Below are 19,033 nucleotides of genomic sequence, written 5' to 3'. Positions count from 1 at the left end.
GGTAGCAAGTCAATCGAGGCGGTTGAGTGGAGGAGTTGTCGTTTCAGGAGGATTTGTATAGATTATCCGATCAGCAGCAAGGTGGATGGTTGACATTACTACTGGGGGTATCGCGTCGCCTATGCAAAAAGTGATGAAGCTCCCAGGGGGTGTTACAAGCAGCTTTTGAGGTTGGATGGATCGAAATCATGTCATTCGTTATAAATTCTACTAGACTAAGTCTACTCACACTCTTTCATACATCAGGACTCATATTCACCAAATTGCGCCGTGGAAGTTCAAATCTCTGCAATAGACTGAGAGCCATTGAGTGCCTGAACCCTGTCTATCTCGAGCCAGAAATATCCGCTCGCCTGCCGTCATGAGGCACAGATAAGCATAAGGACCAACCACAGCGTGTCAATCACAGTTTTGTCTTGTAACGCATCTACGCTGGGGATCATCAGATACACCTTAACCCTCACTGGGGGCTGTATTGTTCTTTCGGTGGTGAGAATAGGTTATGCAGGCCATTGATTATATGCGGCAGTGTAGGATTCATCACACCATCAATTCCAGGTATTTTGCGAGGTATATATGGAGAAGCCATGCTTGGCGGTCTTTTTGGAAGTTGCCAAGAGCTGGAATTCTTGCATACAAGCAGGCTGGCATGGAACATCATGATAATCGATATTTCCCATAGCCGAGATGAGCGCTTGTATCGCAGTGGGTAGTTTCTGTGGAGAATGGCCCCGAATGTTAATAGTTGTTTCTCTTCGATGTACTCTTCTTATTTGTTGGTTGTGTTACACAATTGGGGAAGCTGTGCATCGGTCATTTCTAATCGGTCATTTCTGTTCGGCCATTTCTACTCGGCCATTGCAATGTTGCAATTATATTGACTTGATGTAACAGTCAGATCGGTCTTTTCTCGGACTTGCACGGATCCTTCAAGTGGGTTTGCTCCCTGTAGTAGGATCTGCATGCAGCATCCTGCATCCGGAGATGTTGAAATTATACCCATATATACAGCTTTTTTTTGGGGGGGAGTGAATGACACTTTCAATCCAGTCCAATACAGCCCTATTGCAAACCCAAATCTCCTAAGCCTCCCATTTCCATAGTTGATACCATGTCATCGGAGCAGGTATACGAGAAGTATCGTCTTCTTGAAGACGAACTCGGAGCTTCAGGGGAGGAAACGGCCTCGGAAAGTGCAGGTCGCCCAGAGCGACACTTCCAACCCGGTCATGTATCATCACCAAGGTTATGGAGAAGCCTGGCAATCTTCTCAGCGGCTTTGTTATCCCATGCAGTCATTTTCTTCCTAGGCTTCAAAGTACGGCAGTATTCTGCTACAGAAGGCCTTTCACCATACCGTAAGATCTTGAAGTGATAGACCACAACTGATGTTAATACTGCATACAGTAAAGCTGGGGTATTCTAACCTTGATACGCTCTGGTGGAATACGGAGTACAGTGATGGGGAAACAGATGAGGCGGAGTTGAACAGACTTTGGGATAGCACTATCCCTTGGGAGACCGGCATCATTGCGCTAGCAAACGAGGAGGCTGCGGAGATGGGTCTTCCGGACTCACAGCCTTTTCCATAGGATGCGAGTAGGAAGAAAATTTACATCCTCAACGCACATCACATTTTGCACTGCGTGGTCAGTTTGCGTACCCTATCCGCTTTGTCTAGTCAGAGCCTAGCGTTATATTGTTTATGATTCGCCCGTGGCTGACCAGTTTTTACAGAGAAATATCTACATCTCTATACACCAGTATCGCACGAACCAAACACAGACCATAAACTATGCGCACATACTTCACTGCTTGGACAGCTTGAGGGTCGAAACGATGTGCACTGCAGACGACACATTACGCTATGTACCACTCAATTCAGTCCACGGCTTTCGGCCAGGCGACGGCCAAAAGCGTCAATGTCGTGATTGGAGGCAGGTTGAGAGTTTTGTCAAAGCCCATGATCCATGTTATCAGTATCTACGTCCTGGAGACCCAGAACAATCGAACCTAGAGAGGTTTAGCTTCTGCCCAACTGGCTCAGAGTACTTGCCAAAGATTCGCAAGTATTTTGGCCATAATGATGACTGGAATCCACCGTCACCAACGGGGCCTCGAGAGATAGAATGGTGAATCAGTCAAACACTTGGAAGTCAGATGGACTGTAGATGAAAGCGTGGATGTTTGGGGCCCGAATAGGCCTGTCTCGATTGGTCAGCTGCGCTATAGCATTTCATGTTGAAATACCATCTCCCCCACTTGTTAAATCGTGGTTCATAGAGATGTCGCTACCCAGGCGCTGCCTATGGAATATGATAGTCTACTTGCAATCGGACTATGTATAGTTGATAACATCTCCATCATGGCACCTATCTCAGAGAAACTCTACAGATGCCAGCTAAATTCATTATGCCCAATAGGTTTAAAATTCGGACTGGTTTCTCTCAAAACATCGAATCAAATATTGTCCTACGTGTCGTGAAAGTTGAGCATCAATCTCCTCATTGCTGCCGATTCAACCTCTTCTGTGCCTTCACAACCACAAAACCTGGACGTTCAATCCATAATTGCCAGAATCCGGGATCTGATTTGACAATCTCAGCATTCTCGCATGGCTCGCTCTTGACATCGCAGAAACCGTAGCGTTCATGCATCTCCGTGGAGCCGGAGTAGCTCACCTCAAGCGACGCATTCTCGAGATGGACCGACGGGGCCCCGGACACGGGGATTGTAGAACTATAGTAGATCCCACCTGAAAACTCAACAAAGTCCTGGCAAGTCGGTCCGTATTTGCCGGTTTTCATGGCCTCACAACGCGGATCACAAGCTCGCACGCCCACAAACCGACCGCCCGGACGCACCGCGGCGGCAATATTGCGCCACAAAGCCTTGAGAACATCGGGGCTGTCGATATGGTCGAAAATCCAGTTTGCCATGACCAGGTCGTAGGGCGGGCAGAGTCCAACAACTCCTTGCTCGCCAAAGAGCGGCCTGGAGACGTCCCCGTGAAACCAGCGAAGCCGACCGCTTTCCTGTGGACCCATAAGCACCTCCGCATCTCTCTTGCCTACTGCCATCATTTCGCTGAGATGTCAACCACATCTACTCTCGCTGCACCGGCTTCGAGCACCTGGCGCGCACGAAGGCCCGTTCCGCCACCAAGGTCAAGAACAGATGCATTCTTACAGAATCCATCGCCAGCTGCCGCTGATATAAAGAGTTGAGACTCCAGGACTCCAAAGGGAAGTTTCAGGAGGGCATTGTACGAAGGTGCTTGCTCGTCATATTCTTTCTTGACTTGGGCGAACTCTGTAGAGGATGAAGAAGCCATGTGGAAAAGACAGTAGGAGGTGGGTTAGCGCAGCACAAGCTTGTGGCATGTCTCGAAAATCACCGCCTGGAAATAGTGTTTAAATATACCGGGTCTCATCATTTACGCCGACTGGGACAGTGAACGTCAGGGCTGCTGCACTGTCAATGATCGGAAACGCCCCGACACCCACGAAGAGACACGTACGTTTAGCGCCACTCCGCGTTTGGGGGTGGGGCGGGTAATTTATAACTCTGGAGTTCGCTATACATATTAGTTTGATGTATTGTTAACACCGGTAGTTAATAGATATAAACTATTAATAACAGTATTTATCATAAGCTGTTGTACGAGGTTAAGTTCATGGAACACGGGTACTTGGAAGGGCACTAAGCTGCCTGCTTAGTGAAGGAGGGGCGATAATCATCCCAGCCACCTGACCTTCTCCAAGCTGTGCCGTCACGTGTCTGATATGAGAGCTGAATTTCGAGCATCATGCAGCCTTCATAAGTACCTAAATTATGCTTAGTTTCTCTAAAAATGAGAAGAGAGCTACTAGAGTATACTCTTCTGCTCAGCCTAGTCACCCTTAATAGCACTCTACGACTTGGCTTCAGACAGCGATACTATGAAGCATACTTCCGTGAAAGCCGCGACATGGCATACTGGGTCACAGATTGAGAATGATGCTGCCAATCCACTAGAACAGTCCATTACTCGCGTCAGTGATGCTGACATTGCAAGTCCCGAAGTTGTCAATGGGAATACGTTCACTGCATCTCTGGTGGCCGGTTTCATGCCTCACTATAGTTACCATCCTCTTCCGGATGGCTCGATCCGACTACTTCGACTCCTACCTGACCGAGACAAAGACGCCCCATTACGGTGTAACATCGTGAGCTACCCTCTCCTCGAGTCAGGTTCCGGCGACCATTCCTACGACGCCCTGTCGTATGTTTGGGGCACTACATCCAAGGATTTTGTGATTTTTATAGAAGATTTCCAACTAGCGATTACAAGGAATCTTGCTACAGCGCTTCTGAACCTTCGGGACCCCTTCATTGAGCGATTTATTTGGGTAGATGCTATTTGCATCCACCAGGACGATGTGAAGGAGCGCAATCACCAAGTGCAGTCCATGGCAATGATCTACGCCCAAGCTGCTCGTGTTCTGGTTTGGCTCGGAGAGCAACAAAACGACAGCGAGATAGCTCTCCAAGCGATTCACCAAGCTGCTGATGAGCAATTCGGAGATATTGGCCCCACATTTCAGGATGCCATTCGCATGTTGTTGAAGAGACCATGGTTCAAACGTATTTGGGTGAGTTGCTGAGCGGTCGAAAGTTGTACGAGAGTCTAACGTTGTGCGTTCAGGTACTCCAAGAAGTTGCTGCAGCTCAGAATGTTCTAGTAATGTGTGGATCAAGCACCATTGATGGAGCTGCCTTCTGCTCCGGCTTGAACGCTTTGGGACGCCATATTGAGGCCCTGTCCGATATTGTCAGTCTTGTTCGCCCAGCAAGTTACCTCATTAGACATACTGTGTTCAAGCCTAAAGTCCTCTCGCGCGAGTCAGACACGTTCTCTCTTCGCATACGCCCGCTAGGCGAACTAATTGACATGTATCACACGCACGAAGCATCCGACCGCCGTGACAAGGTCTACGCTTTACTTGGAATGGCTTCCGTCCATTCAAGCTCAGATCGCTTATCTCCAGACTATGAGATCGAATGGGGAGTTCTTTTTCGCCGCCTTGTACAGCTACTGCTCAGTAAAAACGCAGACATCACTACTTGGAACAACAAAGATATTGCTGTTATAAGGGCTCAAGGCTTCGTTGTCGGCAAGGTACTGGCCGCTGTGAGTGAGAAGAATCGGGTTGACAGGCAGATCGTGGATGTTTCTGCGAAGTTTTCGAGTGGTTCCTCTGACAAGACACCGAGGCTCCATGCTTCCTGGGTAGTGCAATCTCTGGCAATACCAATTCGAAAGAACGACCTCATCTGCGTCATCAGAGGAGCATCGAGACCTATCATCATTCGAACATATCAAGACTACTGTGCTGTCATTTCCGTTGCTCTTACGCCTTTAAGTACATTCACTGATCACACAGATTCGTCCTATCAAGATTTGGTGGAAGCCAAAGGACTCCCTAAACGAGACTTCCTACTTGTTTGGGACTGGAACAGCTCCCGTACATCACTTGGGGAAGAAGACGAATTCCATACACTTGCTAAACGCCAGTTAGGAAAACGTGCAAGAGGACACAAGGCGACCAGACGGGAAAATGTCCGGTTGCTGTGGGAGGATGCAGGCGCTTTCAAGGAACAGCCAAAAGAAGGTCAAGATACGGAGTCTGAACTTCGAGGACAGCTTAATGTCTACGTTGAGAAGTTCCGCCAGGTTTGTCTCGTATACGACAGCTAACAGTGACCATTGCTGACCTAGGTTGCCCAACAGGTAGAGGACACACTTAATAACAGCAACGATCTGTTCCTTACGTTCCGAAAAGAGTTAGAGCATATGGCCAGGAAGACGAAAGTGCTCGAGCAAGAGAATGAGGAACTGAGGAAAAGGTCGGAGCAGCTATCCCAAGGAGGTAATACCAAATATTGATACTAGTGAGCCGGAAGCGATGGGAATCTGTCTATTCATGGAGAAGATGTTCAAATTACATCGCTAAAACCACGGGTCTGAAGATAGCATGGAAGCCTAGATAATGAAACTTGTGTCGGCATTCCGCCAAGATCTAAGCAGGGCAGACGAAGCCCGGAATATGTACGTTACTCTTTGACGGGCTGTCAGCGACTGGCCTTCGGTTCCAGTCTCCAGTGCTACTAGGACTGCCTCTCTTGACTTTGGGCATACTTTTCGGTGTCACCTCTCACTTGAAGTCATTTGTACTTGCTGCAGCCGCCGACCGTAGTAAGACGAAAGGGTCGCGCGGCCTAGGAATGGCGTTGAGGCAAGAGTGAGAGGCCATTGGCTTGAGGGGATACGGGAGAAGATGTATGGAACAAGTTCAGTGCGATTCTACATCTCTCAGTGGATCTTCGCCTTGTCCGCTATCGGGCTAGACGCAGTGTTACTCGTACTCATATGCGTACTATGTATGAGAATTGGGCGTGCCGAGTGGTGAAGCACTTGTATGTATTGTCTGCTACATTATCTTGTTTGTGCTTATGTATGTATTTAACGGGGGTGATTCAGGCGGCAGGAATTGCGAGTCGGCCCTAAACTGTTGTCTTCTTGTTCCCTCTTCGTACTCTTATGCCACTAAGGGGGTTTACATCCGGACCCACTCCCTGCAAGGCTGCGTCTGGGATTCCTGCGCACTGGCGCTGTTCGCGGTTCGTCTGTAGCTGCATCACCCGCGGCTGTTCACTTGAACAACACAGAAACATATCAACATGGCATCCGGCCAAGCAGTTGCTACGTATGTGTCATTGCACTCCGACACATATCGGTCCTGTTCCCTGTAGGTCCAATAGCTAACTACGGAATGATGGCAGTGTTTACGTGCGCAATCTGGAGGAGCGCGTCAAGCCAGAGCCGCTCAGAGCAGCGCTCGAGGCCGTCTTCTCCGAGTATGGCAACATCATCGACATCGTCGCCAAGACGAACTTGAAGGCCAAGGGCCAAGCCTTTGTCGTCTTTGAGAGCCCCGAGTCGGCCGTCAAGGCGATTGAGGAAGTCCAGGGCTTCGAGCTGTTCGACAAGCCCATGCATGTCGCCCTCGCCCGGACGAGGAGCGACGCCACCGTGAAGACTACAGGCAACGATGATGAGTTCGAGCATCACAAGCGACGAAGGCTGGCGGAGAAGGGTATGTCGCTTTGGATCCACGCTCCGGGACGTTTGCTGACTAGCATGCAGACAAGAAGAAGGCTGCCGAAGCAGCGGAAGAGCAGAAGAGACTCAAGCGACCCGGTGCCGCACAACCGCCCGACATGGCCAACCGACCTGCCAAAGCTGCCCGCCCTGGCGGTCTCAAGGCCACCGGGCCTGCTGCCAATGCCGTGGTGCCAGACGAGTACCTGCCCCCGAACAAGATCCTCTTCGTCCAGAACCTGCCCGACGACTACGATGTGGAGGCCCTCACTGGTATCTTTGGGCGGTACGAAGGCTTCCGCGAGGTGCGCTTGGTGCCTGGCAGACGCGGTATTGCATTCGTGGAGTACGAGGCCGAGGCGGGCGCCATCACTGCGAAGGAGAATACGGCAGGCATGGCTTTGGCGGATGGAGCCAAGTTCATGAAGGTGACCTACCAGAGACAGTAGATGCGAATTTGAACAATACGATATCCCGCACCCTCAAGATACAACCATGGCAAGGCTCGTGACTGGCGTTCTTTCAACCAGCTGACAATTAATTGTAAAAATAAGAAAAAAAGGGTGATGCCGCCAGCTATGCTACGAGAAACCCCGGCTCGCTAGCACATGGTTTGAACCCCACCAACTGCAGCTGCGAGGGCTATGTCTGATATCCGGGGACAGGCACATAGCGTAGCCTACAAATGGGCAGACAAGGCTCGCATGCTTCAAGTTATAACTTGGTGATTAAATTGTGAAGCAAGGATTCAGCATGAAGTTGCTGTGTCTCACGTCTCAGTAGGCATGAGCACGAAAGCTAGGCATAACCACAAATCACCCAACCGCAATGTAATGGATCTCAAATCGACACTACTCAAGTTCGTGAGGAAAAATATGGATATCCAAAACAGGTTACATGCTTCTTCCCGCGATATCATTTCGAGTATTTTGCATAGCCAAAACTTCAGTTGCCCTCTACTACCTAACATCTGACTACGTATGTACCCAAGATGGATGACAGATGAGATGAGCCTTGGCGCCAGCCCGCTAATCCTGAGTTGTATTAGCGCAGATCGCCTCTGAGCAATCATCAGCCGATGAAGCCGGCATCGACGGCTTCAAATACTCCATACCTCGTAGTTAGGTCCTTGACAACTTGACAAGGGCGACTACCAAGCCCAGCGGCATACAGCAAGGCTCCTCGTCGGCCGCTGTTCTGTTGCGGCCAAACATGACGCATCCTGGCAGAACACAGACATCATTCAGGCCCCAGCCTTATCCTCTAGACGACCTTGCCCTGCAGGCCTGTCTCAGATGCCGATCGTCGAAGCGGAAATGCGATAGACTACTGCCGCACTGCTCCCGCTGCACTAGGTATACCCAGCAAAGTCACGTGTAAGCCTCAGATCATAGATGGAAAACTGACTCTGCGTCACTATAGACTGCGTGCAGAATGTCTCTACTCTACCAAGTCTGGCACGCCAGATACAACGGCGAACGGTGCTCTCGCCACCGAGCTTCAGGCTACCGTACCATTTGACCAAATCACGGCCTCGCAGGTGCTCTCTCTTATTGCAGCAGATGCGAGGCGTGAGGGTGACTTCGGCTGGGCAGACGCCGTGCGAAGTTACTTCGAGCATGTCCATTCCTGGTTTGCCGTTGTCCACTGCAGCCTTTTCGAGGAGAAGCTAGCCGTTCTGGGCGACAGGCCAGCTTCGCCTGCAACACCAATGTCTATATCTTCCGTGGTAACTTCCGAGAAGCCCTTGTCCATATTTCAGACTTTGGACAACCTGGGCTCGGTTCCAGACCCCGACATAAGCAAGGAGTTTGCACTGCTGATCCTGACGATGTACATGACCACACGTCCTCGCCTAATGAAATCCGGGGAACGGACCTTGTTTGATGACCTTTATTGGCTTGTGAAGCGTGCCCTCGCCTCGTCTTTTTCCAGCGAGCCCAAGTTGGAGCTGGTTCAGTCGGGAGCTTTGCTTGCCTTTTACGAATATGGCCATGGGGAGCCGATAGATGCCTACGGGACGTTAAGCAAGTCGGTGACTGCAGCAAGTCGATTAGATGTCAAACCCACTCGCCTCGATGAAGGGGCAGACCCGAGCACTATGGAAGAGGAAGAGAGAAGTGGCTTGTGGTGGGCACTGTTCATTCTCGACCAGTAAGTGAAACGGGCTAGCCATTCCCTAGCCTTCGATCCCATTGCCGTCAACCGGCCGCTGATATCATATCCACAAAAGGTTTCTCCATATAGACGATGTAGTCAAAAACTTGCCTTTCATCGTCAAGAGCCCAGAGATGGACACATTACTTCCCGGGCCCATCATGTGTCCGCCATTATTAGATCACAAGTGCAAACCGCGATCAGAGCTTCCAGGACCGCTGCCGATCAGTGCTCTGCTTGATACGCAGAAGATGGAATCATTCCAGATGTCGGCCAAGGTCGCAACTTTACTCCATCGCGCCCTCCAACACGAACACAAACTCAGGGCTAGTCCAGGCTTTCTGCCTCCTATCGACTCCTTTTCGAGCCTTGACGCAGAGATCCGCGAGGCAACTATGATTTTGCTTCGTAATGACGTCAACAACTGGCAAGTTACGCTGGACTGCTTCTCTATGGCTATCTCGTAAGTTACTACCTACAATGTGTCTCACATCGGGTTTTCTCTTGATCTCATCCATTCCAACCAAACCTCCGCTTCACTCAGAACTAACCTTGCCCAGAGCGCTTTTCAGCATATATCTTCCTTACCTACCCATGCTAGAAGCCAAAACTGCAGCAGAGATCAAGTCAGACCCCAGTCTCACAACTGCTATGACAGCATTGGGGTTCGCGTCTCAGCTCGCGGTAGATATTAGCTGCAAAGTCAGCAATAGCCTCGACGCCGACGATAAAACAGCGGAACTTGACTACCTGGTGGCGCCCGCCGTTCCAACATGCTATCTTGCTGTGAAAACATGTACAAGCTTGCGCCAAATCTTTCCGGATGAGTGGGAGAGGTTTGAGAAGGCCATTGTGGATCGCCTTGGAAGCCTTCGGTTCTTTAACAACCGCTGGGGCATTGCAGGTAAATACCGTTGTCCCCTTTGGGCACCCTTAAGTTTCGGATGACTCATTTCTCTCCAGACAGGGTAATGCGCCAGATACAAGAGCTTGATGGTTTGGATCCTTTCGAGCTTCTCAGTTATAACTCGCCATCGGCGCCTCGTTGAGAGTCTCCACTGATCCAGCACGTACGGGACAAGCCAGGCCTTGGTGCTCATGATACGTGGGCCACTCGTTCTTTCGTTTGTACCATAGTGTACGCACTGCGAGGATTTACTACCAGGAGCCTTTGACGAGCGAAGCTACGATATAGGCTGTCAAGGCAGGTTCTTTGATCCATTGTCAATTGACGTCCAGAGAACACGACAGTTCTGCGCTAGGCATGGCAGTAAACACCGATCTGAAGCAAGGAGCCACCAAAAAATGACGGCGCACCAATGTGTTCGTCGCATAGGTCTTCACATGCAAGGTTTACAGCAGGTGGGAGCGACCTGTAACTATACGGCGCTGATGGCCGTTGAGGGAACTCGAGGGTTTCCCATCGGCATTTGGGGCAGTCTTCGTAAGCTGACTTTGAACATGACTACTCCCTATGACAGACTACCCCTCTGCGAAGCAATCATGGGTGCTGTATCCGAGGCATCCCTAGAAACACTCTAGCTCTTACTATTGTTACAACGACGCGATATATCTAAACCTGGATTCATTGGCGGAGAACAGCCGCATGTGCCCTGTCATCACGAAGGGTCCTTTTCCTGGTAATGGATGGGACAACTACAATTCTGTCCTTTTGCATTCGAGTTCTGTCGTATGAGCATGTCAAGTCTGGGAAACTTGGCTGCTGTGGCTTCCCCTTCGACGAGCCACGCCATCAAAGCATTATACTGAGACGGGATAGCATTGGTGGACATGAGGGAGACTGGTTGGACTGAATCTTACTTGGATCATAGACTCCAAACCACCCTCATGAGTCTGCTTGTACTATTCCCTTGCCTCGATAATATAACTAGGAGCACTCCGTAAAGGATTTATGATTGGCGTTATTAGGCCTCGGAATCAAAATAGCAGTAACGAGCCGACATTCGTTGAGACGATCATGACTAGTAGCACCATGTATCCTAGCTGCTCAGGAGGTGGTTGCAAGGCATGCCTCCTATGTAGACTTCACCGGGTAGGATTGGATCTAGCCAGCGCGTTGAAACGTCCCCAGACAAGGATTTAGCAATCCTACGGAATTGCATTCGACGGAATACGTAGGAGCAATCTAATCCGATACCCGGATATGGAGAACATCACGTGACCTATCAAGTCCGGATCTCGCTACCCAATGCGGCGGGCGTCCTGTGGCTCTGCATCAAAGTGCGGAACCCCCAAGCTGCAGGCCGCAGGGGTCCGCGGTCAGTGGACACTTCACGTGCAACTTTATAAGCGCTGGGTCAGTCAGCCTTAAAATTGGGATCGCTCGCGCCTATAGGAAGTATCGATTCTATGGCACCTGTGCCTTTCCCATAACTGACGGAAGCGTCTGTTGAGAATGAGTCCGGTGTGATAGGGGCGGGCAATAGATAGTTCGGCGACCTAATTTAGCACCCTCGGGATCTAGCGCTGTCATGCCGGCCGCGACTATCTCCTACTTGTCGCAGGATCAAGGTGCCACGCTACACGCCTAATCCCTGGCCCTTATGATCCTCCAGAGCCGGGCTGGGCTTGGCTGGGTACTCACACACGGACGAGGAAGAAAAAAATCCATCTCCCCTGCCGGTCGAGAGGGGCTGTCTCGTGGCTCGGCCGCCAGGCCTGCATACATAGCACGTCGGGCCCCTCAGCGACGACCTAGCTGACGACGGACCAGACGAATGGGTCGACTGCAAGGTTAAGCGACCTATAGCAGCCGACGCCGTTTTTCCGTCTATTGCCCAGGGCTACGGAGGTAGCGTCTGCGCCTGGGGATCACCTAGGATCACCAGGCTAAGGGGTGCAAGCTGGGACGCGACGGCCTCGGAAACGGGCTTGAGTGGCTGGCTCGATCTAGGGACGGGGACGCTTGAACTCTAATATCCACCGAGATACACGACTAGTGCCGAGCTCAGCTAGTCGCCGACGCTGTCCCAGTGCCGGGGTATCGCAACATTATTCAACCATCTGGAGTTCAGAGCTGAGTCGCTCCTCCACCGAGCCAACCTCAACACACACGATCTCTCTTCCCCGCGCACAACACAAAAAAAACCCCATCCTCCCGCAGCAGGCTGCTCCTATCGCCAGATACGCACCCAGTCCGCCATCTTGACCATGGGCAACGACGGAGACGTGGATGTCGTCCTCGTGACGCAGCTGCCGCCCGACTCGTGGTTTGAGGGGTTCGCAGTCCGCCCCAATAACCACCTGGTGGCCGCCCGCCTGGACGCCCCCAGCATCTACGACCTGGATGCGGAGAATCCAGATGCCGAGCCACAGCCTCTGTGTGAGCTCCCCGGTGCCGCCTCCGCTATCAATCTGGTCGCGGTTCCCGGGCGCCAGGATGAGTACAGCATCATCACTTCCGACATCTGCGACCTGGCGGCGTGCAGGTGGCAGGACTTTGCCGTGTGGCATCTCAAGATAAATCCCGATGGCAAGGCGGAGGCCACGAAGAAGGGTGAGATCAAGGACATTGCTCTGCCCCTGGGTCTCTGTGCGGTGAACGAGCAGTACATCCTCGTCGCCGATTCGGTGAAGCTGTGCATTCAAGTTTTGGACGTGACGACAGGCCAAAGCGAAGTCTTGCTAGCGGATGAGGAATCCATGAAACCTAAAGGAGAGGACGCATTCTTTGGGATAAATCGTATCTGCCTGGCCGGTGGCTATCTTTGGTATTCGAACTACGGCGCCGGTTCAATCCACCGAGTGCCATATGAGCTGGATGGGAGCAACCCTCGGGTACCGCTCAAGGTTACCGGGCCGGTGGAGCTGGTCGCCGACGACTTGAAACATTGCGATGGATTCCAGGTCACGCCAGGCGGCAGCGCCGCTTACACGTTGAACAGCGTTGATGGCAACTTGATGAAGACCGACGTCAAGTCGCTCCAAGGCGCAAAAGCGCAATCCATAAACGTACAAGAGAGGCTGGTTAGCCCCACGTGTCTCGAGCTAGGAACGCCAGGAAAGGGAAAGCAGAAGATTTTTGTCATGTGCTGCGGCGAGATCGACGTTGGCTGGCTGGATGCAAGCGACAAGCTATCATGGACAGAGTGGTCGAAAATTCAGGTTTCGAGCACGGTGGAGGTGACCGTCACGACAGAGTAGATCTCACAGATTCAGGTTCGACAGGAGTTTTTCACCATTAGCGCGAGTCGGATTTTCGGGCGTTATTACACGCCACATGTTGATGCAAGGCTTTCAGTTGACTGGATTACGACGCTGGAAAACAACATACCCAAACTGGCGTTTTGTTCATTATCGGCAAACCATACTTTTGAATTAGGAGTTCCCAGGTCATGCCGTTTACTATCTACTACCCCCTCCATACTCTCAAAATAGACAAACCATGCAGACTCGACGAATTCCATTGGAGACAAGTGAGAGTTGTGCAGGCAAGGTTCAGTTCTGTGCTATGGCGTTTTGAGTGAGGAGGCCGTGGGATGGTTCGCTTAAACAAGGCCCAGAGCAACTATAACCTCAACGCGTGACGAAAACGGAACATCCCCGAGCGCACAGGCAGTTGCACATTGACCATAGCCAATCATCCCGGTACCGATTCATGTGCCGAGCCGTGGCTCCTCAGCTGTGTTATCTCATAGGCTGCGCCTCCTCGGAACGTTCTTCCTAGTTCGGTGCGGCTGCAGCCGATCCCTAGCAAGCCACGCAGCTTGGACCCTTGTTATGACATGTCTGAGATTCTATAGAATGAACGAGTCGAACGAGTCAAGGAAAGGGCTTGGGGAAACCTGGGGTTAGGTTTCGGATGAAGCCCCCGGAATACTCGAGTCATTTCGCGGGACGCTTCCGGCAACTCTATTAGCTCCACACTCACGATCAAGAACACGAACTTGGGAGGCTGCATTAGAAAAAGCAATTCTATTTTCTTCCCATCCGACCAGGAACCATATTGAAGGACCTCGGCCACCCGAAAACATAACACTGACTCGATATGTGTTGCCGTGTTCATGTCGGGGCTTACAGTAGGACACTTGACTTAATTTTGCTTGATCGACGTCAGAATTACCTTGCAGCCACGCTGCCTTTGGTGCTTCGTCAATACTCTCCCAAAATTCACTTTGTTCAACCTATTTACAGGTCTAGTCCTGTTCATTGGTGGGTATACAGCCATTGTAATCCGGCATGTCATGCCTGAAGTTGAAACACCTACCAATGACCCGCGCAGTTCTGATACTGGCGGCCTCCATGGATAGTCGACGAAATTCACTGCAAGTCAGAAAATGCTCCGGTGAAATGACTGTTATACCAGAGGTATTTTGATTCTGGACAATTGGGTCGCAAGTCACTTATTCAGGGGATGTGTAGATACTGCATTATCAGAATCTAGTATGAAAGACTACCAAGAATCTCTAGGGTCCAGTAACAAATCAATCTCTATTTTCTGTATTATCACTACTTTCAATGTGAAGACAATAGAACACTCGCATGCGAGGAACTCCTGTGCTACTTACGACTTTGACGGGAGAGGCGAAGCTACTCTGTACCATTTCCGAATAATCAGCTTCTCATTGGCCATTCGGCACTGGTGTACAAAAGTACGCCTTTGCTTGGCAATAAGAGACTTCTTTCAATGCAGCCAAGGGTAATGCCGCCCTAGGGGATACATGATGCCTGTAAGTCCACGCAAATAGGACTGACAGGCGCATTCTTTTGTGTCCCGAGAACCTTTCATTGATGTATGTATATTTGTATGTGTGCGCGTGAGTGTTGACTTGACTGTGACTCAAATTACACCAGTAGGCAGCACAATGGAAAGTAACAGTGGTCGTAAATGATTCATGGTTAAAACTACGAATGATATGAGGCTAAGTCTCAGATAGAAGAAGTCTATCGAACGACTAATTGAAAGTTATGAGGGTGATGGACCGAATTTCGACTATAGTAAGAACATAGAGCCACTCAATACAAGACTTGAACACGGACTCATCTGCACCGGTTCAGATGTTGTAAGAAATCTCGAACACTGCCAGATGGTTGGATGCGGGGTTAGTATGTGTCTATACAACACCGGCAACGACTGGCGAGAGTGATGGCCTGTAAGCGGCGCGGCCTTGCGCCTCCAAGTTCTATGCATGTCATATGCAATGAACTGCATTGTTCTGCTGGACCTCCTCAATCTCGTTGGCCACACACATAGTCTGGGTCACATTGGCAGTGGCACTGCCATATTCGGCGAGTACGAGGCATTGTCCCTCAGCGTAGCCTGCTGATATCTTCCCAAAATGCTTTATTGCGTGCCACACTCGCAGGACATGTATTTCGGGTTTGGGTTTACCTTGAGGCCGAGCTTCGCCTTGCTTGCACTAGTGCTCCTGGAAAGTGATAATCTCTCTTTGGCAAGCACTCATTCTCCTGGGCGTGTTCTATAGGACAGGCATATCACAAATCGCAAAGCACATGGGCACTATGGGCACCAGCCAGCGCCAGGCCTACGATATATCTAATGTCCCCATCCCTAAGACATGTTATTCAGACTGTAGTGAGTTTTCTTTCCTCTGCAACCTAGCCTTGCGTTCTTCTGAACATGATGCACACAGAAAGTGCCGACGACGAAACACAACTCTCCGGGTCGATTATGAATCCCGATGTGTGTATAGTTGGTGAACCGAAGTCGAAGTTCCTCATATCTTATACGCTCTGTCGCAAATGCATCGGCAAATCCGCAACGAACGCGGTCCTGATATACTCAGAATTCCTCCAGCCGTTGTTTGAGACGGCCAATGATTATTGTGGCGGGTGCCTGAATAAAACCGCCTTTTTGCCAACCGCTGTTCCTGTGGCAGTAGGTGTGAGCACAGTCTTGGTGACAGAACTTGTCGAAGATGGCGACAGAGAGACGGTGTATAGCACTGTGTTACAGAAAACGGTGTATGGGACGAAATTGGTAGACAACGTTACCCCCGGCGTTGGCTCTTCCACTGCTACAACTTCTACACTATCGTCCAATGTTACGAGCCAGCAAACCATAGCTAGGAAGACCACAACTAGTACGACCGCAACAGCATCTGGCAACGGTTGGTCTTCTGCGTCTCTATTAGTTTGACAATATTAATCACCACCTAGCGCCACCAACCAATGGGATAGCTCTGTCGAACCAAGGTGCAGTGTCCCAACGGGATGTAATCCACTGGCCTCAGACAGTGGGCGCCGTGCTGGGCTCGGTAGCAGCGCTGGCTATTCTCGCGATTGCTAGCTCTTATTTTCGATACAGGCGGCGGCGACGGCGGCGCTCTGAGGCAGTGACGCCCGAAACCGAAGAGCCTGAGCTGGGCGACAAGGCGCAGCTGCACTCGGAATGCGTCCCGTATCTGCAGCCGTACGAATTGCACGAGACGGCACGGCCGTGGGAAGCTGGCGGCAGCGAGAAATTCGAACTCCTGGCGGTCTTACCGGTAGAGCTTTATGGCGAAACGAGCATGAAACCAGAATTTGCGGCATCACCGGTGAGCACGGAAATGGCTGGTGAATACAGGAGAGGACGATAGCACGTGAGACCCCTAACCCGACACCAAATGTTGGCTTGGCCAAACACATTTCATGCAGCATGAATGTTACGTGGGTGCCCGCCGTGGAAAGCAAATATAGGTCATAATGCAATGCTTTACCAAAAGTCATATATACTCTGTACTACAAGCGCCATGCAGATGGATAGACGAGCCACGCTGCTGAACATCCGCTCAACAGCACTAACGAATCACCGAAATCCTAGGTATAAAAACACAATGCAGGCTCCATCGCAACGGCAAACTGAAGCAACCAGGAGAACATCCTTCCCATGGTTAGAAAATGACGTCTTCGTCTTCGCCAGTTGCTAGTATGTCAGAAGGTCCGTTGTCGCCTTCTGGGGCCACATTCTCCTGGCCGTCCTTCGCCTGGGCTTCCTTCTTGGCCTTCATTTCGGCATCAGCAGCCGCTGTATCCCTCTGCTTCTTGCCAGCCACCTTCTTCAGTCGGTAGAACTCTTCTCTGTCCAGCTCATCGAGCTCTGAGTTGATGTCTAGCACGGTGTCAGCAACTCGGTCATAGAAGGGGGTCCCACGATAGCTTACACTTGATGGTGTTCTCTGTGCGAGGGATGATGACATGTTCACTAGCTGCGCGTTAGTACGGGTATGTCCTTGCAGGTCCGGGTGGGTGCGGTCTTACATGGCGTTTACTAGAGATGAGTTAGCATGTTGTTGAGAGGAAAAAGAACGCTGGGCAGTCTTACCTCTTCGGTTCACAACCTTGATGACCTCGTCCAAGATGACAAAGGCGGTTTGCAAACTTGCCAGCTCGACAAGAGCCTCGACAGCCCTGGCGTATGTTTCTCTGCATCTTTGGACCTGCTGGCCACCCTTGCCGAGACCGGTCAGGCCGAAATCGTTGTTCCCCTCTGTCTGATAGCTCTCGAAGGCGGGCAGGAGGACACCGGACACGTTCTCCTGCTTGGTCCGGAGCCTGAAGCGTGCTTGGCGCGCAGATTCTTGTACTTGGTATCCGATATCACCTCCAACAGCGTATGTGACCTCTGCCAGGGAGAATGCGGCAATCTGCATGACGCGGCCCATCTTTCGCTTCGCCTCGTCGATCCGGCGCGTGATATCTATCGTCTTGTCAGCGGGCATGGGACTGGGGCTGGGACTGGGGGCGGGTGCGTGGGTGAGCGATTACCTCGGAAGCGCCTAGAGTCGAGCTGTTAGCTTCAAATATACCTCTTGGAAGGGCCAGGGCAGCGGCAACGTACTTGGTGAGAGCCTCGCTCTTTCGCTTCAACAAGCTGTGTCCAGTCTCGGCTCCCTTGAGCTTCGCCTTCATGATACCGAGCGACTGGCGCGTCGGGAAGACGGCCTCGCGATCCTGCGCTGTCTTAGCTTCCAAGCAACATGGGATGGGGGTGCGGCGTTGGAGTGACGTACTCCTGCTCCAGACATGGTCGCAAGCTTTCAGACCGACCACGGCCGACTCGAATCGAAGATATAAGCAAGGCGATCGGTATGTGGACCCAGGAGAACGGGGGGTTATCGATCGTATGTGAGGCGTCGAGGAGGGGAGGGCGTCGGCAACGTTCGAGGGTTGGATGAGGTTCTGTTGTCGTCGAGGTATGATGACCCAATTGCTGCGCAGCAGGTACCGCACCCTGGCCAGCGCAGCCCAGCTTCAGCCAGCAGTGAGCTGCAACCCCCCACTAATATCCAGGACCCAGGCGGGCGGGCTACTGGCTGGCTGGCTGACTGGCTGGCTGGCTGGGCTACTGTAGGCGCAATCTCCGATAACTTCATAGCCCCGGACCCCTGCCGGCCTGCCCGTTAAACGCCTACCTGGGGACCTTGGGTGGCCTTAGGTAAGTAAAGTGTACACTAAACTTGGGGGGGGGGGGGACTTGGGGACCTTGGGCAGTGCAACCTTATTCACTGTGGGGCGGCGCGTGGCAGGCGCAAATGCGCTGCAGACATTGGACGCCCGCCAGCTGAGGAGTTTCTCGGCAGACGGCCAGCAAATAAAAATAGTTGGCGCCAGCCATCAACCACCACTACCACACCACCACCAGCCAACCAGCCAGACAAGACAGCCTCGACCACCGCCCGCGACACACGGCGGGAGCAGGGTATAGTTTCGACTATACACACCATCGGCGTCCACCTCCTCCTCCGGGGGCCTCGATTGTCCTCTTGC

General features: G+C 51.6%; 8 protein-coding genes across 8 annotated transcripts; 6 read left to right on the top strand and 2 right to left on the bottom strand.

Annotated features, from left to right (window-relative positions):
* Positions 1 to 1,111: 1,111 nt before the first annotated feature.
* JN550_002076 (uncharacterized protein) lies at positions 1,112 to 1,592 on the top strand (the record flags this gene model as incomplete). The annotated part of the gene is made up of 2 exons (XM_049313331.1): positions 1,112 to 1,358; positions 1,408 to 1,592. The coding sequence occupies 2 exons, from the start codon at positions 1,112 to 1,114 to the stop codon at positions 1,590 to 1,592; spliced, it is 432 nt and encodes a 143-aa protein (XP_049176137.1).
* A 912-nt stretch (positions 1,593 to 2,504) lies between these two features.
* Positions 2,505 to 3,334, bottom strand: JN550_002075 (uncharacterized protein; the record flags this gene model as incomplete). The annotated part of the gene is made up of 2 exons (XM_049313330.1): positions 2,505 to 3,035; positions 3,110 to 3,334. 2 exons carry the CDS (start codon positions 3,332 to 3,334, stop codon positions 2,505 to 2,507), a joined length of 756 nt encoding a protein of 251 aa, XP_049176136.1.
* Positions 3,335 to 3,941: 607 nt separating this feature from the next.
* Positions 3,942 to 5,740, top strand: JN550_002074 (uncharacterized protein; the record flags this gene model as incomplete). Its single annotated transcript, XM_049313329.1, has 2 exons — positions 3,942 to 4,634; positions 4,688 to 5,740. The coding sequence occupies 2 exons, from the start codon at positions 3,942 to 3,944 to the stop codon at positions 5,738 to 5,740; spliced, it is 1,746 nt and encodes a 581-aa protein (XP_049176135.1).
* A 983-nt stretch (positions 5,741 to 6,723) lies between these two features.
* On the top strand, positions 6,724 to 7,593 carry JN550_002073 (uncharacterized protein; the record flags this gene model as incomplete). The annotated part of the gene is made up of 3 exons (XM_049313328.1): positions 6,724 to 6,749; positions 6,826 to 7,139; positions 7,190 to 7,593. The coding sequence occupies 3 exons, from the start codon at positions 6,724 to 6,726 to the stop codon at positions 7,591 to 7,593; spliced, it is 744 nt and encodes a 247-aa protein (XP_049176134.1).
* A 763-nt stretch (positions 7,594 to 8,356) lies between these two features.
* Positions 8,357 to 10,350, top strand: JN550_002072 (uncharacterized protein; the record flags this gene model as incomplete). The annotated part of the gene is made up of 5 exons (XM_049313327.1): positions 8,357 to 8,499; positions 8,567 to 9,298; positions 9,378 to 9,764; positions 9,862 to 10,205; positions 10,265 to 10,350. The coding sequence occupies 5 exons, from the start codon at positions 8,357 to 8,359 to the stop codon at positions 10,348 to 10,350; spliced, it is 1,692 nt and encodes a 563-aa protein (XP_049176133.1).
* Positions 10,351 to 12,472: 2,122 nt separating this feature from the next.
* On the top strand, positions 12,473 to 13,465 carry JN550_002071 (uncharacterized protein; the record flags this gene model as incomplete). The annotated part of the gene is made up of 1 exon (XM_049313326.1): positions 12,473 to 13,465. The coding sequence occupies one exon, from the start codon at positions 12,473 to 12,475 to the stop codon at positions 13,463 to 13,465; it is 993 nt and encodes a 330-aa protein (XP_049176132.1).
* A 2,319-nt stretch (positions 13,466 to 15,784) lies between these two features.
* Positions 15,785 to 16,863, top strand: JN550_002070 (uncharacterized protein; the record flags this gene model as incomplete). The annotated part of the gene is made up of 4 exons (XM_049313324.1): positions 15,785 to 15,857; positions 15,916 to 15,965; positions 16,080 to 16,392; positions 16,442 to 16,863. The coding sequence occupies 4 exons, from the start codon at positions 15,785 to 15,787 to the stop codon at positions 16,861 to 16,863; spliced, it is 858 nt and encodes a 285-aa protein (XP_049176131.1).
* A 294-nt stretch (positions 16,864 to 17,157) lies between these two features.
* Positions 17,158 to 18,291, bottom strand: JN550_002069 (uncharacterized protein; the record flags this gene model as incomplete). The annotated part of the gene is made up of 7 exons (XM_049313323.1): positions 17,158 to 17,375; positions 17,428 to 17,468; positions 17,525 to 17,534; positions 17,589 to 17,963; positions 18,032 to 18,042; positions 18,105 to 18,217; positions 18,277 to 18,291. The coding sequence occupies 7 exons, from the start codon at positions 18,289 to 18,291 to the stop codon at positions 17,158 to 17,160; spliced, it is 783 nt and encodes a 260-aa protein (XP_049176130.1).
* Positions 18,292 to 19,033: the final 742 nt, after the last annotated feature.

The sequence above is a fragment of the Neoarthrinium moseri genome (genome assembly GCF_022829205.1).
Source record: "Neoarthrinium moseri strain CBS 164.80 chromosome Unknown scaffold4_Wmoseri_CBS_16480, whole genome shotgun sequence".
Lineage (NCBI taxonomy): Eukaryota > Fungi > Ascomycota > Sordariomycetes > Amphisphaeriales > Apiosporaceae > Neoarthrinium > Neoarthrinium moseri.
The sequence above is the reverse complement of the archived record's forward strand: the minus strand, read 5'-3'. Positions and strand labels throughout refer to the sequence as shown.